General features: G+C 40.0%; 1 protein-coding gene across 2 annotated transcripts in view; it reads left to right on the top strand.

Moving 5' to 3' along the window:
* Positions 1 to 15,466, top strand: part of BLNK (B cell linker) — a 64,177-nt gene that overhangs the window by 15,069 nt on the left and 33,642 nt on the right. Inside the window, exons 2-3 of one of the 2 annotated variants that reach the window (XM_066601009.1) lie at positions 246 to 311; positions 4,445 to 4,501. In XM_066601009.1, coding sequence (XP_066457106.1) covers positions 246 to 311; positions 4,445 to 4,501 — 123 coding nt within the window. The remainder of the gene's footprint in view (positions 1 to 245; positions 312 to 4,444; positions 4,502 to 15,466) is intronic. The other variant, XM_066601010.1, reaches the window with a different exon arrangement.

The following is a 15,466-nucleotide window of genomic DNA, read 5'->3' as shown; positions in this document are numbered from 1 at the left end:
CCTGCAGCATACTTCCATCAGCTGATCTGTGGGGATCCCAAGTGGCCTGCCTCTGATGATCAACTATTAATGACCCATTTGGTCAATAGGTCATCAGTAGTTTAGTTCAGGGAACCCCTTTTTAAGATATTGTGGTAGGCTTTGTACAATAACACACTGAAATCTGTCTACATCTGATAAACCAGCCTTAGAAATAACAATAATGACTGACCATGCTTTTACTTTTTTTTTCCTTCTTCATGTAGGCAGCTCCAGAAAATTGTCAGTGATATAAAGAAAAATGAAACTGGGCTATTGAAAAAAATCAAAAAGTAAGTAACTTTACCAAGTAATGTCCAAATGGCGGCACATTGCTGTTCTCTTGCTGTGGTTACATGTTAGGGCCTATAATAGAGCAGATAAACCAATATACATTCAACATAGGATAAAATAATAATAATGGGAATCCTAAGGTGACCAAAAACAATAAAAGCAGAACAACTTTTTCTCTAAATAACGTCAATCAGTGGTGATCGATGGACTGCTCCTCGTTTCTCCTGCAGTGGTGTCTACTACAGGAGAAATGTGGTATTGCGTTGTACCAACTTATTTGAATGGGCAAGCATGTAATACATAATGGCATTGACCTCTTCAAAGCAGGAGCTGCTTTTTGCACTAGCTTTCCACTCAGATTAGTGGAGGTCTTCGGACTGCAACCGCACTTTATGATGCCCATATGCCAGAATAAGGCATGTGGGCATGGGCAATCTTAATGGGACAACACCCTTGGAGTAAATTCAAGTTAAGGATCGCTCCTCATGAATGAATAGTTTATTTTGGATGTGGCTTGGATAACAATGAAGACCGTGTAGTGTATATATGTCTTGCTAATAGACTATCCCAAGTTTTTTCATGAGCTACAGAATTATATCATAGAGTGAGTAATAAGATGGCAGTGCCGTCATTTTGACCGCATTTCCTGTTTTATCTGCTTCATCTTTTATTTAAAACAGATTTATGTTGCAATCCTTTGGGTTTTTTAAAAGCGGAAGTGTCACATTTGACAAAACACAGAACTCACTAGTGCAGAAAAATCAAAATGTTACGAATTCACCACACAACCTTTGATTGTGGTCTTCTAGTCTGCATGGCTCCGAAGGGTAGTGATGAGGGGAATTATACAAAGAAAATGGGATAACATCAAATTAATAAAGCAGTTCTCAGAATCTTTCATTACTAGAATTCACATAACCCCATCGGAAAGTAAAGGTTGGGCTCCCATCGCCTACTGGCCAAAGACGTAACCAATCTAATGCAAACAGTACAGGGTGATCCAAAGAGAAATGGTGAGAAGTAAAGCTGATGAAGTGACATGCAACAGCCAGAATGACATGAAAAGGTAGAAGAACTGTTCAAGTTTTTAATACACCATACAGATGCTTGTTGTGACCCTATTGGCGACACTAGACAACCTGAAAAATGCATCATTACAGTGGGATCAATGAAGGCTAGGCCAGGATGCGTCTGAGCAGAATTGGACTACCAACTTGACATCTGTCATGTTGCTGTACATCAAGACTGACAGGGGAATGTTCAGTGAGGCCTGGAGTTCGGCACTCCAGAGCCAGAGGAACATCACGCTGAACAGTCTCAATTGCCAGTTCCAGAGTAGGACTGGCCTTGCTAGTTATCATGGGCCTTGGATTTACCAAGACCGTGTACTGCTGTGCAAACGTGCACCCACAGGGTTCCCCAGGCTGCATCCTTGCTGTTTAGAGTCCAGTAGAGAAAACCACCCCATTTTTTTGGGGGGGGGGGTGTAAACAATGATGAACTTTGACGGAAACACAGTCTTCTTCTCTCAGGAGTGGGAGCGGTACCGGACAGTGTTCCAGTGCTGCAGTTAGATCAGGCGTTATCAGAACTCCTTGTACTCCAAGGTGTGGAGATGTAATTCCATATTTCACATATGCAGCACCCGTCCCTCAGAAAAAGGCATAGCCACACAAACGGAGCTGGGGTGGGCAGAACCCGCCACACTTTGACTTTCTTTTAGCAACTGCACCAACTTAGAACTACTCCTACTTTTCACACTTTGGGGGGTGCTGCTTAGCAACGTTGGTTCTGCCTTTTTCATCCGTGGCTCCGCTCAACAAACCTGGCTCCCGAAGGCACAAAACATGAATAACATAACTGTTAAACATGTGGTCATCCCTCTTACCTCAACAATAGCACCCCCATTGAACATCTGTAAGGTGCAATAAAAACTTGAAGAGATCTTCTATCTTTTCATGTCATTCTGTCACTACATGTATGAAGAAATTAGCTTTGGTTTTGCACCCTTCTTTTAGAATCGCCCTGTTTAACAGATTTTACCTTTTTTTTAGTTGCTCCATCTTCTTATTGTATTGCTCCAATGCATCTAATATTTAAAAAACAACTTTTGTGACCATCTTGATTTAGATGGTTTTGCGTCTACAGCTCCTATGCAGACCTATGTGTCTCTACGGTACACATTTACCAGCAATACCACTCTGCTTTTACCTTTTGTAATAATGTTTTCAATCTCGGTCTTACAAAAATGTTAAGTAAAGAAAAAAAAAAACCTGTATGGTTCATAAGATGACGTCCACATTACGACCGCTCCCACAGAGAAATGCCCTACCCCAAGATTGCGCATTCAAAGAGGCAATGTTTTTAGGAAGCTTGTGGTAAAGCAGTTATATATCATAAAGGCCATACATAGAAAAAGGAAGCATTTTACTAAATCGTGAGAGAAAAAGATTGTACATTAGATTAAAGTATAAACCATCCTGAAATCCAAAATGATAAGTTGCTGAGGATGCATTTTGGCATTGAAAAAACTAAGAAAAACTTGCATAAAATTACTCATTCTTCTTTTTCGGTCTGTTTTTAGATTATATCTCTTTGTATCAATATTATCTTTGCATTGTGTGATTTTATTTCATCAGTGGTTGTTAATCCACGTGTGTCATTCTTTATATTGAAGGGAGTCATCCGGTTAGTTGATAAATTTACAAGTCTTCACCCATCTAAAACTGATAGCTCGGTGGTAGTCCAAGGGTTGGGACTCCCACCTATCCTGAAAATGGTGGACCCATGTCTCCCTAATTCCCAATGTAGGATGGATTCTGCCTATTATCTCTAATGTTGAAGTGAATAAACCACTGGTCACACATGCGTGGCCGTGCTTTCATTCATTTCAATGGGAGTGACAGGGATAGATGAGCACTGCCTAATGTTAGCTTTACTGATTACATCTAAGTGTGAGCTACATGAAAAAGTTGATCTTTCACCTACAAATCTGGTGGTTGCCATTGCCACCTGCATACATTTTTTTTTTTTTGTAAGAAGCCAAAAACAGCTTAGCTGAGCTACAATACACTAGGTTCTTCTAAAACACACAGGACAGATCTACTATGCCCCTGTACATGTCTAATGATATACAACTGTTGCCGTTTTTCATGCACACACAAAAATCACAACTTTTCAGGCATTTTCGCCAGGTCCCCCAACTTTTTCAAAAAGGGGATGGGACCTAGTATTAGGGGATGAGGCCACACTTGTCCATCACATTTAGTATAATGTACATTAAACTAGAAACCTACTCCAGCTCCTAGCCGGTGTAGGTTCCCACATGACACACAGAAGTGCCGCCGGATGAAACAAATGTATTAAGAGGCTTGTGCCTCTTAATGCATTTGACGCTCGTAGCTGGGCGTACATTCTACTTAGACCAATGCATGAAATGCTGGTCTAACTATATATGCCCCATTCTGTTTTGCCTTAAATTAGAGATATATATATGAGGTTTTCCCGATGTGTACCTCCGATGAGAGTCTGCAATATATGCTACTATATAACCATGTAGAGCCTACATTGCTGAAAAGTGCAGCATTTTTAAGAACAAAGGGGGGCAAATGGAATCAATTTTTTTTTTAACTGTGTGGCTTTATATTGAAAGTGCAGCAGACTACCGGCCCAGTTTACGCCAAAAATGAAGTGCAAATAGAGCCTTACAACGTAAGAATAGAATATGTTCACATGGTGGATTTCTCTCACACCATGTATTTGGAGTAGAATCCAAGCCTGAAAACCAAGGTTAATCCTTGGAATTGTGCTGTGGATCTACAACTGGATTAGCTCCATTCAATGGGGATAATCTGTGTTTGCCAACTCAACATGGTTTCCACATGGAAACTAGTTTAATAAGTGAAATACTTGTGACCCAGACTTTATTTCCAAAAGTGAAACCATCTGCACCTTCTGGACTATAGTGCCTGTTCCCAATAAAATCAATGTAGGGTAATAGATGAGGGGAAAAAACACAAAAGAGGTTGACAAACCGTCTCCTTATTGTTTTCTATTTCTAACTTTATTATAATGTGATCCATCCTTCTGCAGTCTCTGGGTGTAAGCTCTGTCTCTGTCCCTCAATGTTTAGGTTCCAAAATGATCAGGTGGCGTTAATTTGTAAAACTGGGAAAGATACATGGGATCGGTATGGAAATCAATCATTGCATGCTTTAATCTGCACCTTTTATTAGTTTTTCTTCTTTGCTTTTTTGTGTTGTCTTGCTTGTGTCGGAACATAACCTGTGGACTAAAATGTTCTCCGCTTAACAACAGTATATATATAGTACCTATATGTATAGGCAGCTGCTATGAGGACTATTGAATGATGGGCTTCCGCTAAGTTTTTAGCTTCCTCAGGGCTCATCATCTCCAGGGGCCTTTGGCAAAAGGACTGACTGATCTGCCCTTCTCTACATTAAAGAATGAGAAGGAAGTTTTAAGCATGGCCTCAGGCTGATGGAATCAGCATAAACTATGAAGGGGATGTTTTTAGAGTTTCTATGGGACCTCCTTAAGGTGCATTTACACTCAGATGATCGCTCAAAAGATGGCTTTTGAGCGATCATTTTGCATAAACTACTAATTGGTACTAATGTCTATTAGTACCAATTAGTAGCATGTGAGCCACTGGGAGCTGGATTCAGAGAACAGACCACCCGCTGTTCTCTGAATAAATTCCCTTTGTTCTGCCGCGGGGCTGACAGCTGAGACAGTGTAATCAGCACTCCCTGGGCAGAACACAGCATGTGGTCCTTCTTACCAGCTGTTCTTCTGAAGGATGGATTTCATGCCGAACTGAAATTTATCGTTCAGCAGAAAAGTGAAAGATGGTCACATTTACACCCAATGATTGTTGCTCAAAAGATGGTTTTTGAGCGACAATCATTGCGTCTAAATGGGCCTTTACTCTTATTTTGGTCTCTGATCTTATTGTTAATATCTAAGCACAAACTTGTAAGTCATAGTGACCTTGCACCACACAAACATAAGCTGTCCAGTCTTACAGATATGAGCATCTTTCATTGGACCGAGACTCAGACTCAATGCCCATATAACGCTAACATTAGAACTATTCACTTGCCACTAGGGGCTATTTTTTATGAGTTGATTCATAAAGAACCAATTAGACCTTATTGTTGATTTGCCAAGTCAATACAATGATAACCATAAAGGCTATGATGCAAGTCGAATTAAACATGTACAGCGTATATACTGTTTTGTATAGAGCGTACATCCTCACAGTCCTTTCTTTTGGTGGAGTCAAGGACACCAAGGAGGACTATGCTTTGGTCTCATGAAGACTGAAAATAAAATCTGCAAGAAAATACTTACCAAGCTACTTTCACACTTTGTTTTTCTCTCCAGCATTGCCTCCATCTTGGGTTTCCGTCTTCTATGCAGAAAGATATATAGGGATGGAAACCATGACAAAACCATAGGGTTCACAATGTGAGATGGAGACCTCTTTGGTCTACGATTAGACGTAGTTTTGTCCCTGTCAGTCTTTTTAGCTGGATAGAAAAGTGCAGAGTTCCACGCTTGTCAATCCAGCTAAAAACACTGACAGAGAGCGGAACCATGTGAAGCAGAGTCTAAGGAGCTCTCATATATTACATGCTGAGATGTTGGCGATGCTGGAGAGAAAAACGAGGTGTAAAAGAAGCTTTAGACTTTAGTGTAATTCCCTTGCTAGAAAGCCCTAAAAGTCCTCAGTAACTTTGTAAATTATGTCTGGTTCCCTATGAAAATTGAACTGAACAAAGTTAGGAAAACGGTCTGTATAAAAAAAAAAAAAAAAGAAATGGTTACCCATAGTAACCAATCACAAAGCAGCTTTCATTTTTTTCAGAGCACTATGAGGTATGTTCATCATTGTACTTCAAGCATACTCGGAGTGCAGAACACATGCTCTCTTTGTTCAGCATTGCCGGGAGCATATCTGAGGCGCATGCTCTGTCTGTTCATCATTACTGGAGCACACTCCACAGAGCATACTTGGAGTGTGCTAGCTGTACTCCATCCAAAAGTAGGGTTGAAAGTACAGCATCAAAATGATGGCACCCCGTGCAATAGCTCTGATCCAGTTTATCCTGCACAGACAGTTGTGCAATACTGAAATGGATGTGGAGGCAGCACAGATGTACCAGTTGAAGGCCATTCCTCTGATCATTTAGAAGCATATATAGACTGATGTTAGAGACATGTAGAAGTTACATTACATTAATGTTCAGCTTGGTGCTCTTAATAGACATCTAAAGGCTGGTTTACACAGGCCGATGATCGCTCAAAGATAGCTCAAATGACAGTTTGAGTGACAGCTTTGAGCGATCATTTTGCATAAAAATTAATTGGTATTTAAGTAGCTACTCAGCTACTTAAATACCAATTAGGTATGCAAATGAAGCCTTCCCTGATCACAGCTAATGCAGCTAATAGCCCAAGGCTATTATCTGGCCTCAGATCCTTTGTTCCTTTGTTCTCCAAGGGGAAACAATGCTATCAACACTCCCCTTGGAGAACTACTGATAAAAGTGAGAGACGATTTTTAGGTTGGACTGAATTTAACGATCAGCCAGCAGTGCCCAAAAAACAGACGATGGACGCACATTTACATGCACTGATTGTCGCTAAAATGATCGCCGATTAGCGTTTTTTTTTTTCCTTTTGCGATAATCGGCTGGTGTAAATGGGCCTTAATTCACAATAGCTGGGTTACATCTGCTTCGTGTTTCTGGTCACATGATGTGTGCTCAATTTGTTAATTATTGCATCTGCTGGAGTCTGAGCAATCTGCACTCCAGCGGGTCACATGACTCACCCTATGATGTTACGGAGTACTCTGGGAGTAATCAGAGAGTGTAAGGATAAATAAACCTGTTTGCATAAAAAAAAATAAAACAATTTTAAAATTCCACATATTTGGTATCATCATATTTGTAATGACCTATACAATAAATTGAACACACTATTAATCCTACACCGCAAAAATTGAAAACAAAATTCTAAAAAACAGGCCAAATACTCATTTGGTTTTGGTTTTTAATTTCGCCTTCCAAATAACACAATATAAGTGATCAAAAAAGGTGTATGTACCCCCAAATGGGACCTAAAAAACTGGTCATGCAAAAAAATAAGCCTTCATAGATCTCTGTCCAAGGAAAAATAAAAAAGTTATGGCACTTTGAATGCAACTATGTAAAAATTATATATAATGTGTTTTTATTGTGAAGATGTGGAAAAACCTAAAAATAATAAATTCGGTATTGTTGTACTCATACCGACCCGCTGAAAAAATGTATTGTGTCATTTATGCTGTATGATTAACGCTGCAGAAAAAAAAGAACAAAAAATGGCAAAATTCTGTGTTCTCTCCCTGTCCCCCAAAGAACATTTAATATGTTATACAATGCATTATATATACCCAAAAACGGTCCCATTAAAATCACAGCTCGCCACGCAAAAAAATAGCCTCATATTTCCATGTCGACGTAAAAAGAAAAAAAAGAGATGGAGATCCCCGTTGCATACTTAGGACCAAAATAGGCTATGACCTAAAGGGGTTAACAAGGTGGTGCAACGAGGCGCATGTCTAGTGCAAGCGGGAGGAAAACTGAAAGTTATTTCTTTAACCAATTCAATTTAAAAAAAACTCTGACTGCCAAGATGATCAAACTCGATGGCACTTGATTTCTTCTTGTGGAGTTTACCGAAAGGCCGTGTATACAGCAATAAGTCTAGAACAATTGACACTCTCAAAGACTTGATACGGTGGGAGGTTGCTACCATAATCTATGTCGCATTAGCAGATGTCTTCGCCAACATGCAGACTCGTCTACAAAAGTGCTTGGATGCTGGAGGGGCCATTTTCGGCATATGCTCTAGGCAGACCTTACGAAGTAATTCCACAAGTTATCATAAGGAACCAGACAGAAACCAAAAAGTTATTGAGGAATGGTTAGGCTTCCCAGCAAATGTATGAAGCCGTGATCTTGGAACGTATATAAGAAATAGAGGAGGAAATTCTTAGGGCCATGTGATTTATCATCAGACACAAATCTAGATACTTGAAGTGCTCTTTATAACAGTATATCACTTTACTAGATAGTGTCCATGTGGTCATGACTAAAAATTAAAAAAAGCAGAAGTCTAAGGGAACCTTAAGAGAGACGTTCTATATTGTCTAAGCAATTCTACAATGTGCAAGTTGAATAGAACAGATTTCCGTGAGGGTCCGACTAGCTTTTCTGCGCCATTTTAGAAATGTATCTAGTTGGTTGCATGTACAAATGTTAGCTAACTGCACTGGAGCTGTGGACAACCTACCTCAAGACAATTAAAATAATGAGGAAAAGGCGCTCACTAGAAGGATACTGGGAATATAGTTGATCCCAATTTCTGAAGGGAGGTGGGAGTTCGTAGGTGCTGTGCGCAATCTCATCTGAATATGAGAGAGCGGCTAGAGGAATACTCCGATCATAACATGAAGGAGGAGAAAATGGATAAAAAAGGGAAAAAAGACCACAGTCAAACATTTATTTACAAATTATCAATTATAAGGTATTTTTTACTATAAATGTTTGACTGTATGTCTGTATTGTATACACTTGAAAAAGGCCGTGCGGCCGAAACGCGTTGTGTATTGCATAGCATTTTATTTATACATTAAACCGTGGAACCTGCTCATCACTGTTGGCTTGTGCCATCCCTGATACGTCCACTTGGATCAGGAGGCGCCTATGCCAGAGGCGCCTCCTCGAAGTAAGTGACATAACCTAAATTTTCAAATGTACACTTTCCATATTCTATGGTGTGAGCGCTGAGGTCTTTTTTCCCTTTTTTATCTACCTCAAGACAATGAGAGAATTGAACTGAACTTCTAAAGTGACAAGCCACGTTAGTTGTTCTATTTAGAACCCTAATGATAAACTGCAGTAGGAGTATTGCTGCACTTCAAAAGACATCAACTTCCTTTCACCTATAATTTAGACAACTCTCTTGAGATTAGGACACCTCAAGAATATTGATCTCTTCTTAATTTGCTGCTATCAATGAAAAGGCTTAGCAGCTAAAAAATAACCCGCTTCCCTCACCTGACCTGTGCTATTGAGGGTAAGACTTATGCTAAACCTTGTAATTTAGCACTATTTCTTTCGTGTTGCCTATATAGAGCAAATTTATTCCACGGCACCATTGAGAGAATGTCACCCCTCACATCAGTCCCTGGGACTTGTTTTCCACAGTTTAATTTCTGTCTCCCACACACTGAGGCTATTTATACAGATAAGTTAGCTTTCTATGGGGCGAATGCACAAACTCTGTAGATGTTGACCTCGGTTGACTTTGAAATTGGGACCTATGTGCTGTAAGGCAACACTGCTAACCACTGAGCTACCGTGCAAGACATCATATGTGCTGCGAGCCCTGGTGTTCTCACGATGTATGACAGGGGTATGACCACAAGGGTTGACGTACTTCCGCTTCCTCAATCCAGCAGTTGCTGCAAGATGGAGTATAAATCATACTCTGATGAGTTCCTGCACGTTACTGTGAGGAGGTCAGCCACCTTGGTTCTAATACTGTATCATCCTGGGTCTGGGTCCTGCAGGCTCTTCAGCAGTCAAAATTACCCCAATTATCAGGAACTATGGGTTGCTTATAAAGGGCAAAGACTGACATGGTAAAGGTTGAAACTTTATCACAAAAAAGCTATACGTGTAAAAAGTATTTAAAGAGATAATAAATAGAGATGAGCGAGCACGCTCGGTAAGGGCAGTTACTCAAGTGAGCCTCACTCATCTCGAGTAACTGCCTTCTCCTCTGAGCATGCTCTGAAAGGAAGGGGGGGCAGCGGGGGGGGGGGGGAAAGCGGAGGGGAGGAGGCAGTTACTCGAGATGAGTGAGGCTCACTCGAGTAACTGCCCTTACTGAGCGTGCTCGCTCATCTCTAATAATAAGCAAATGAAGAGGAACATACAGTATATAGAAGGTGGTAACGAAAATAAGAGTGATGATAAAATGAGATGCTGGTACTTCCCGATGTAGGTCATTGAATTTGGGCAATTGGAAACAAGCTAGGGCAGGGACAGATCCTGTATCCAGTACAATCTCCTGGAATTGTGACCAAGGAACCAACGAATATTAACCCCTTAAGAACGCGGCCCCTCTTTGTTTTTTTTGGCTTTTTTTCAACTTTCGTTTTTTTCCTCCCCACTTTAAAAAAAAATGATAGTGTTTATTTATCCATCAGGGTAACCATCTGAGGGCTCATGTTTTGCAGAACGAGTGGGGAAAAGATTCTGCCATCTTTTGGGGGGGGGGGTTGTTTCTACTGTGTACACACTGCGGCAATAATGACATAACTTTATTCTATGGGTCAATATGATTACTACAATACTCATTTATAGTTTTATTTTTTTTTCTATATACTTCGAAAAAATAAAATATCTTTGGGAAAAAAATCTAATTATTTTTGGCCTCCATCTTCTGACAGCCCTAACTTATTTTATCTTATCGTTGACCTAGTTTGATGGCTCACTTTTTGCGGGACGTGTCTGTAGTGTCTATTGGTACCATTTTGAAGTTCGTATGACTTTCTGATCGCTTCTTATTACAATTTTTTTTCTTGGAGACAGGGTGAACAAAAAAGTGCATTTCTGATATTTAGTTTTTTCTGACTTTCACCATGTGGAGTAAATAATGCGCTGCTTTGATCAGACTTTTATGGGTGCAGTAATACTACATATAGATTTTGGGGGGGGGGGGTTATTGGGATTTTTTTTAACTTGTATTATTTTTTTATCTGTTTTTAATAATAAAACTTATTAAAACTGATTGTTTTGGGTTTTTTTTAATTCTGTAGTATCATAGTATTACATTATACCGCAATCTGGCAGGAAGTCTATCAGGCATGGATTGATAGGCAATCTGCAATGGCAGCCTCGGGGCTTTCAGAAGGCCCCCGGCAACCGAACACCAATGGGAACATTTTGGTTTCTCAATTAGGGGATACTCCGAGCCACAAATGGATTAACTCACAATTTGTAATATATTCTACAGTTCAGTCTCCTGCATGGTGCTCAGTGTTTATCATTGTTGTCCTGCAGCACAGGGGTCCTGGGTTCAAATCTGAGCAAAGCTCTGTGTGTTACTATTGACTTCCTCTACTACATGGGTTTCCCTTTACTCTCCAAAAACCTGCTGATAGGTTAATTGTCTTCCTTTAGAATTGGCCTCAGTGTGTGTATCTATGAGATGGAATATAGGTTATTACTCAGTGTCCCAATACGCTTACAATGTTTGTAGCATATGTTGGCTCTAAATATGCAGCCTATATATGAGGAATGTATTCTGTACCCTTCACAAATTCAGCATAGTCTCTACCAATTTTTTTTCCATAGTTCCCCAAAGATAAATGCAGTACATCATCTGGCGGTCTAGCACTATGGAACATTTCAGCTTCACTCAACTATTCCATTTACTGTCTATGAACCATCAGCCTAGTAGTATTTGCTCTGCGAAGTCCTAGTCCTGTGCACACATGTAATCAATGGTTGGCGAGTTATTAATAAAAATGTGTTTGTACATCAGCTGATGACAAGGGGATCTCCATGGGTGCAATAATCTCCTCCATGCATTGAGACATGTTGTCGCTCGTCCTGTTGAGCAGGTTCTTCTAACGTAGCACACAAGGAACAAGAGGAAACTGCACACATCCTGCCATAGAAAGGAGAGACTGTAGTGAAACACTACAACAAATGTATTAATGTCATTACACCTAGACCACGTTCTAAAAAGCAGCAAAATTTGACATATAATGTTGCCTAAAGTTTTAGACCTATTAACCCTTTCCAATCCAATTTGTATCCTGGTTTTCCTAGGGGGATTACTCTTTTTCTGCCCTTATAAAATGATGCTATCTGCTGGCTAAAGACAGTACTGCATGAGGTAACACATTGGAGAGGCTGGCAGTATACAGTAAGAGAACCTCCGACGGATGTCTTCCAACATTGGAGCTGTACAGCCTTAAATCATAATGTCTTTAGACATCAGACAGTGGATTTGAAAAACAAAGAGATTTTTCATTCAATAAAAATACTTCCTGCGCTCACAGAACTTTAAAATCACATTTAAAAGAAAAACTTTTTTTCCCTTCAAAAGAAGGAGACTTACTTTGAAGGAGGGGGTTATGGTGTCCAATATTCCCCCTCCTATTTCCCACAGGTCTTAATCATTCCCAAAGGATAAGGTATCCAATCAAAGATTTTCTCCTTTAGAGTTTATTGAAGTACAGCCAAACAATGGTGCAACAAGTCAGCTCATACACAATGTGACAGGTTCACCAGACGATCATAACAACGCGTTTCGGTACAAACGGTACCCTTATCAAGTTATGCAATTATAAAAATACAAGCCGTTTATATAGAAAAGTTTACCTTTAATGGTACTGATTCTGATTCCCTTCAGAGGAGTGGGGATTCATCAGCGCATTCACAGCGTCATGTACTGCGACTCTGATGAGTCCGACGTGTGACGTCAACGCGCTTGAACACATGTCATTACGCTGTGCGTTCCTGGGTAGCGTGAGTCCGCTAAGTGGGCGGTGCTACTGCGTTCCACCTGGACACGTCATTTGGGGCGTCCCTATGTGGCGCTTCTATGTGGATCTCGTCGGACTGCACAGCGTGACAGCGTCATCACGTTCCGTGTGATATATTTCACGGATGCGTTTCACTCTGAACCGCAACGTCCAACTATTATGTCCTATGGACCTATCGTACCCTAATTTTATCTTTCAAACAATTGAGCAACTTTGTATATATTGCTCAATATGTATTGAGGCAAATATCTTAATATTGCCAAATATGTTATTTCAAATGATAACTTCCTAATCATTTTAAAAAAAGAAAGTGGATACAGGGGAAGGGAATAAACACCATATCCTACACAGGGCAACCAAATAAGAAATGTCTAATCCATATGCTCTGATAAACACATTATAACTATAAATAAACATAAAAATTTTTTTTTAAATGTTATTAGATTTTTTCTAAAACTTCATTTAATCCCCCCGGTTTGAGGGTTCCCAATCTAAAAATCCAATACATTTCACGATTTTTTAAAAAGGTAAATAATCCTGATTTAATACTCTCTAACGGTGTAATTTTTAATAACGAATAATCTTTGTTGTGAAAATTTAAAAAGTGTTTCGATACACTATGTTTTGTGAATCCATTTTTTATATTTGTTCTATGTTTGTTGACCCTAGTCCTCAATGCATTAGTGGTACGACCTACATACCTAAGTCCGCATGGACATTCTATAAGGTAAATTACATAGGTCGTACTACAGTTCATATATTTTTTCAATGGATATGGAGTCTTGCCCTTTCCCATTTCTATTTCTTTTCTCCCATGGGTTATGTTATGACAACATTTGCAATTACCCACCCCACATCTGTAGGAACCTAAGATTTGTTTTTTTATCAAAAAATTCCCTTTTCTATTATCACCCACGGATCTGGCATCTTTTGAGTGTGGGCGAGAGGGGGCCACAAAGTCTTTAATATTTTTATTTCTCCTAAAGGTGATTACAGGGTTACTCGCAAGAGAGGACTTCAAAAATGGATCCTCCTTAATGATATCCCAGTGTTTCTTCATAATGTTTTTAATTTCTTTATGTTGAGAGTTGTATTTGGTTATAAATCTGGATTCTATCTCCTTTTTGTCTTTTCTCTCCCCTGGTTTGACTAGTTCTGTATTCTGGAGAGCTTTTTTATAAGCTGCTTCCACCAGGTTGGAGGGATACTGTTTTTCTTTAAACCGTTTTTTTAGGATTTTTGATTGTTTATGGTATATCTCCACATCCGTACAATTACGTTTAATCCTTGCAAATTGTCCATACGGGATGTTGGTTTTCCAACATCTAGCATGACAACTTTTAAAATTAACATAACTATTAGTATCAGTCTTTTTAAAAAAAGTTTGGGTCTTAATTTTACCTTCCCTAATATTCACTTCTACATCCAAAAAGATGGCCTTGTTCGAACTGTGCTCCCCTGAAAACTCTAAACCCCAATCATTATTGTTCAATTCTGTTATAAAATTCAACAATCCTTCCTGGATTTGAAAGGGTTAATGAAGGAAATGCAACCAAAAAGGAGGAGAGTGGCTTTTAATTTCTACAATCAAGATGGCCGACAAACTGGATTTTTTTTTTTCCAAAACGGAAGTCTCCTCCCCCCCTCCACCCCATGATCTACATATGCCCTACTAGAGCATATGGACAAAGGCTATCTCTGTAAGACCAGCCCCTCAAGGTTAGGGCTCCATAGTGATGAATATGCTGGGGGCTATCGCCCCAATTCAATCACAATAGATCATAGTGTGATATCAGCACTGCATTACTTTGGGGTCATTTGCAAAATAAATGTTGCAACCCATCCAATGATACCTATCGGTAACGAAAAACTGAAATTGTTTAATACCGTCCTGCCATAGAGGTGTGACTGATTAAAGAATACATATATGTTGCAGTAAACATTTATCATGATTAGAGATGAGCGAGTATACTCGCTAAAGACAATTGCTCGAGCGTGCATTGCCTTTAGCGAGTATCTCCCCCGCTCGAGACGGAAGGTTCGGGTGCTGGCGCGGGGGAGCGGTGAGTAGCGGCTGTCAGCAGGAGGGAGCTGGGGGGAGACAGGGAGAGAGGGATCTCCCCTCCGTTCCGCCCCGCTCTCCCCCGCAGCTCCGTGCCCGCTGCCGGCACCCGAACCTTCCGTCTCGAGCGGGGGAGATACTCGCTAAAGGCAATGCTCGCTCGAGCAATTGCCTTTAGCGAGTATACTCGCTCATCTATAATCATGATCCAATAGTGCCAACTGTTAATACATCTGCCCCGTTGTCTGCAGTTCGGTAACCATACCCTCTTTCCATGCTGGCCTTATCTATTCAATACTAACCATATACTCAATGTGCTTTGCCTTATATGTATCATGTGTCTGTCCGGCACTTGGCCTAAACCATATAACGTAGCTTTTCTATGTTCTTGTGCTCCTTTGACAGTTCTTTTTCTTTACTATAAGCGCTGGTTTTAATTCATTATGTCTCTT

This window comes from Eleutherodactylus coqui, chromosome 4 (assembly GCF_035609145.1).
Source record: "Eleutherodactylus coqui strain aEleCoq1 chromosome 4, aEleCoq1.hap1, whole genome shotgun sequence".
NCBI lineage: Eukaryota > Metazoa > Chordata > Amphibia > Anura > Eleutherodactylidae > Eleutherodactylus > Eleutherodactylus coqui.
This window is presented reverse-complemented; position numbering and strand designations above follow the sequence as displayed.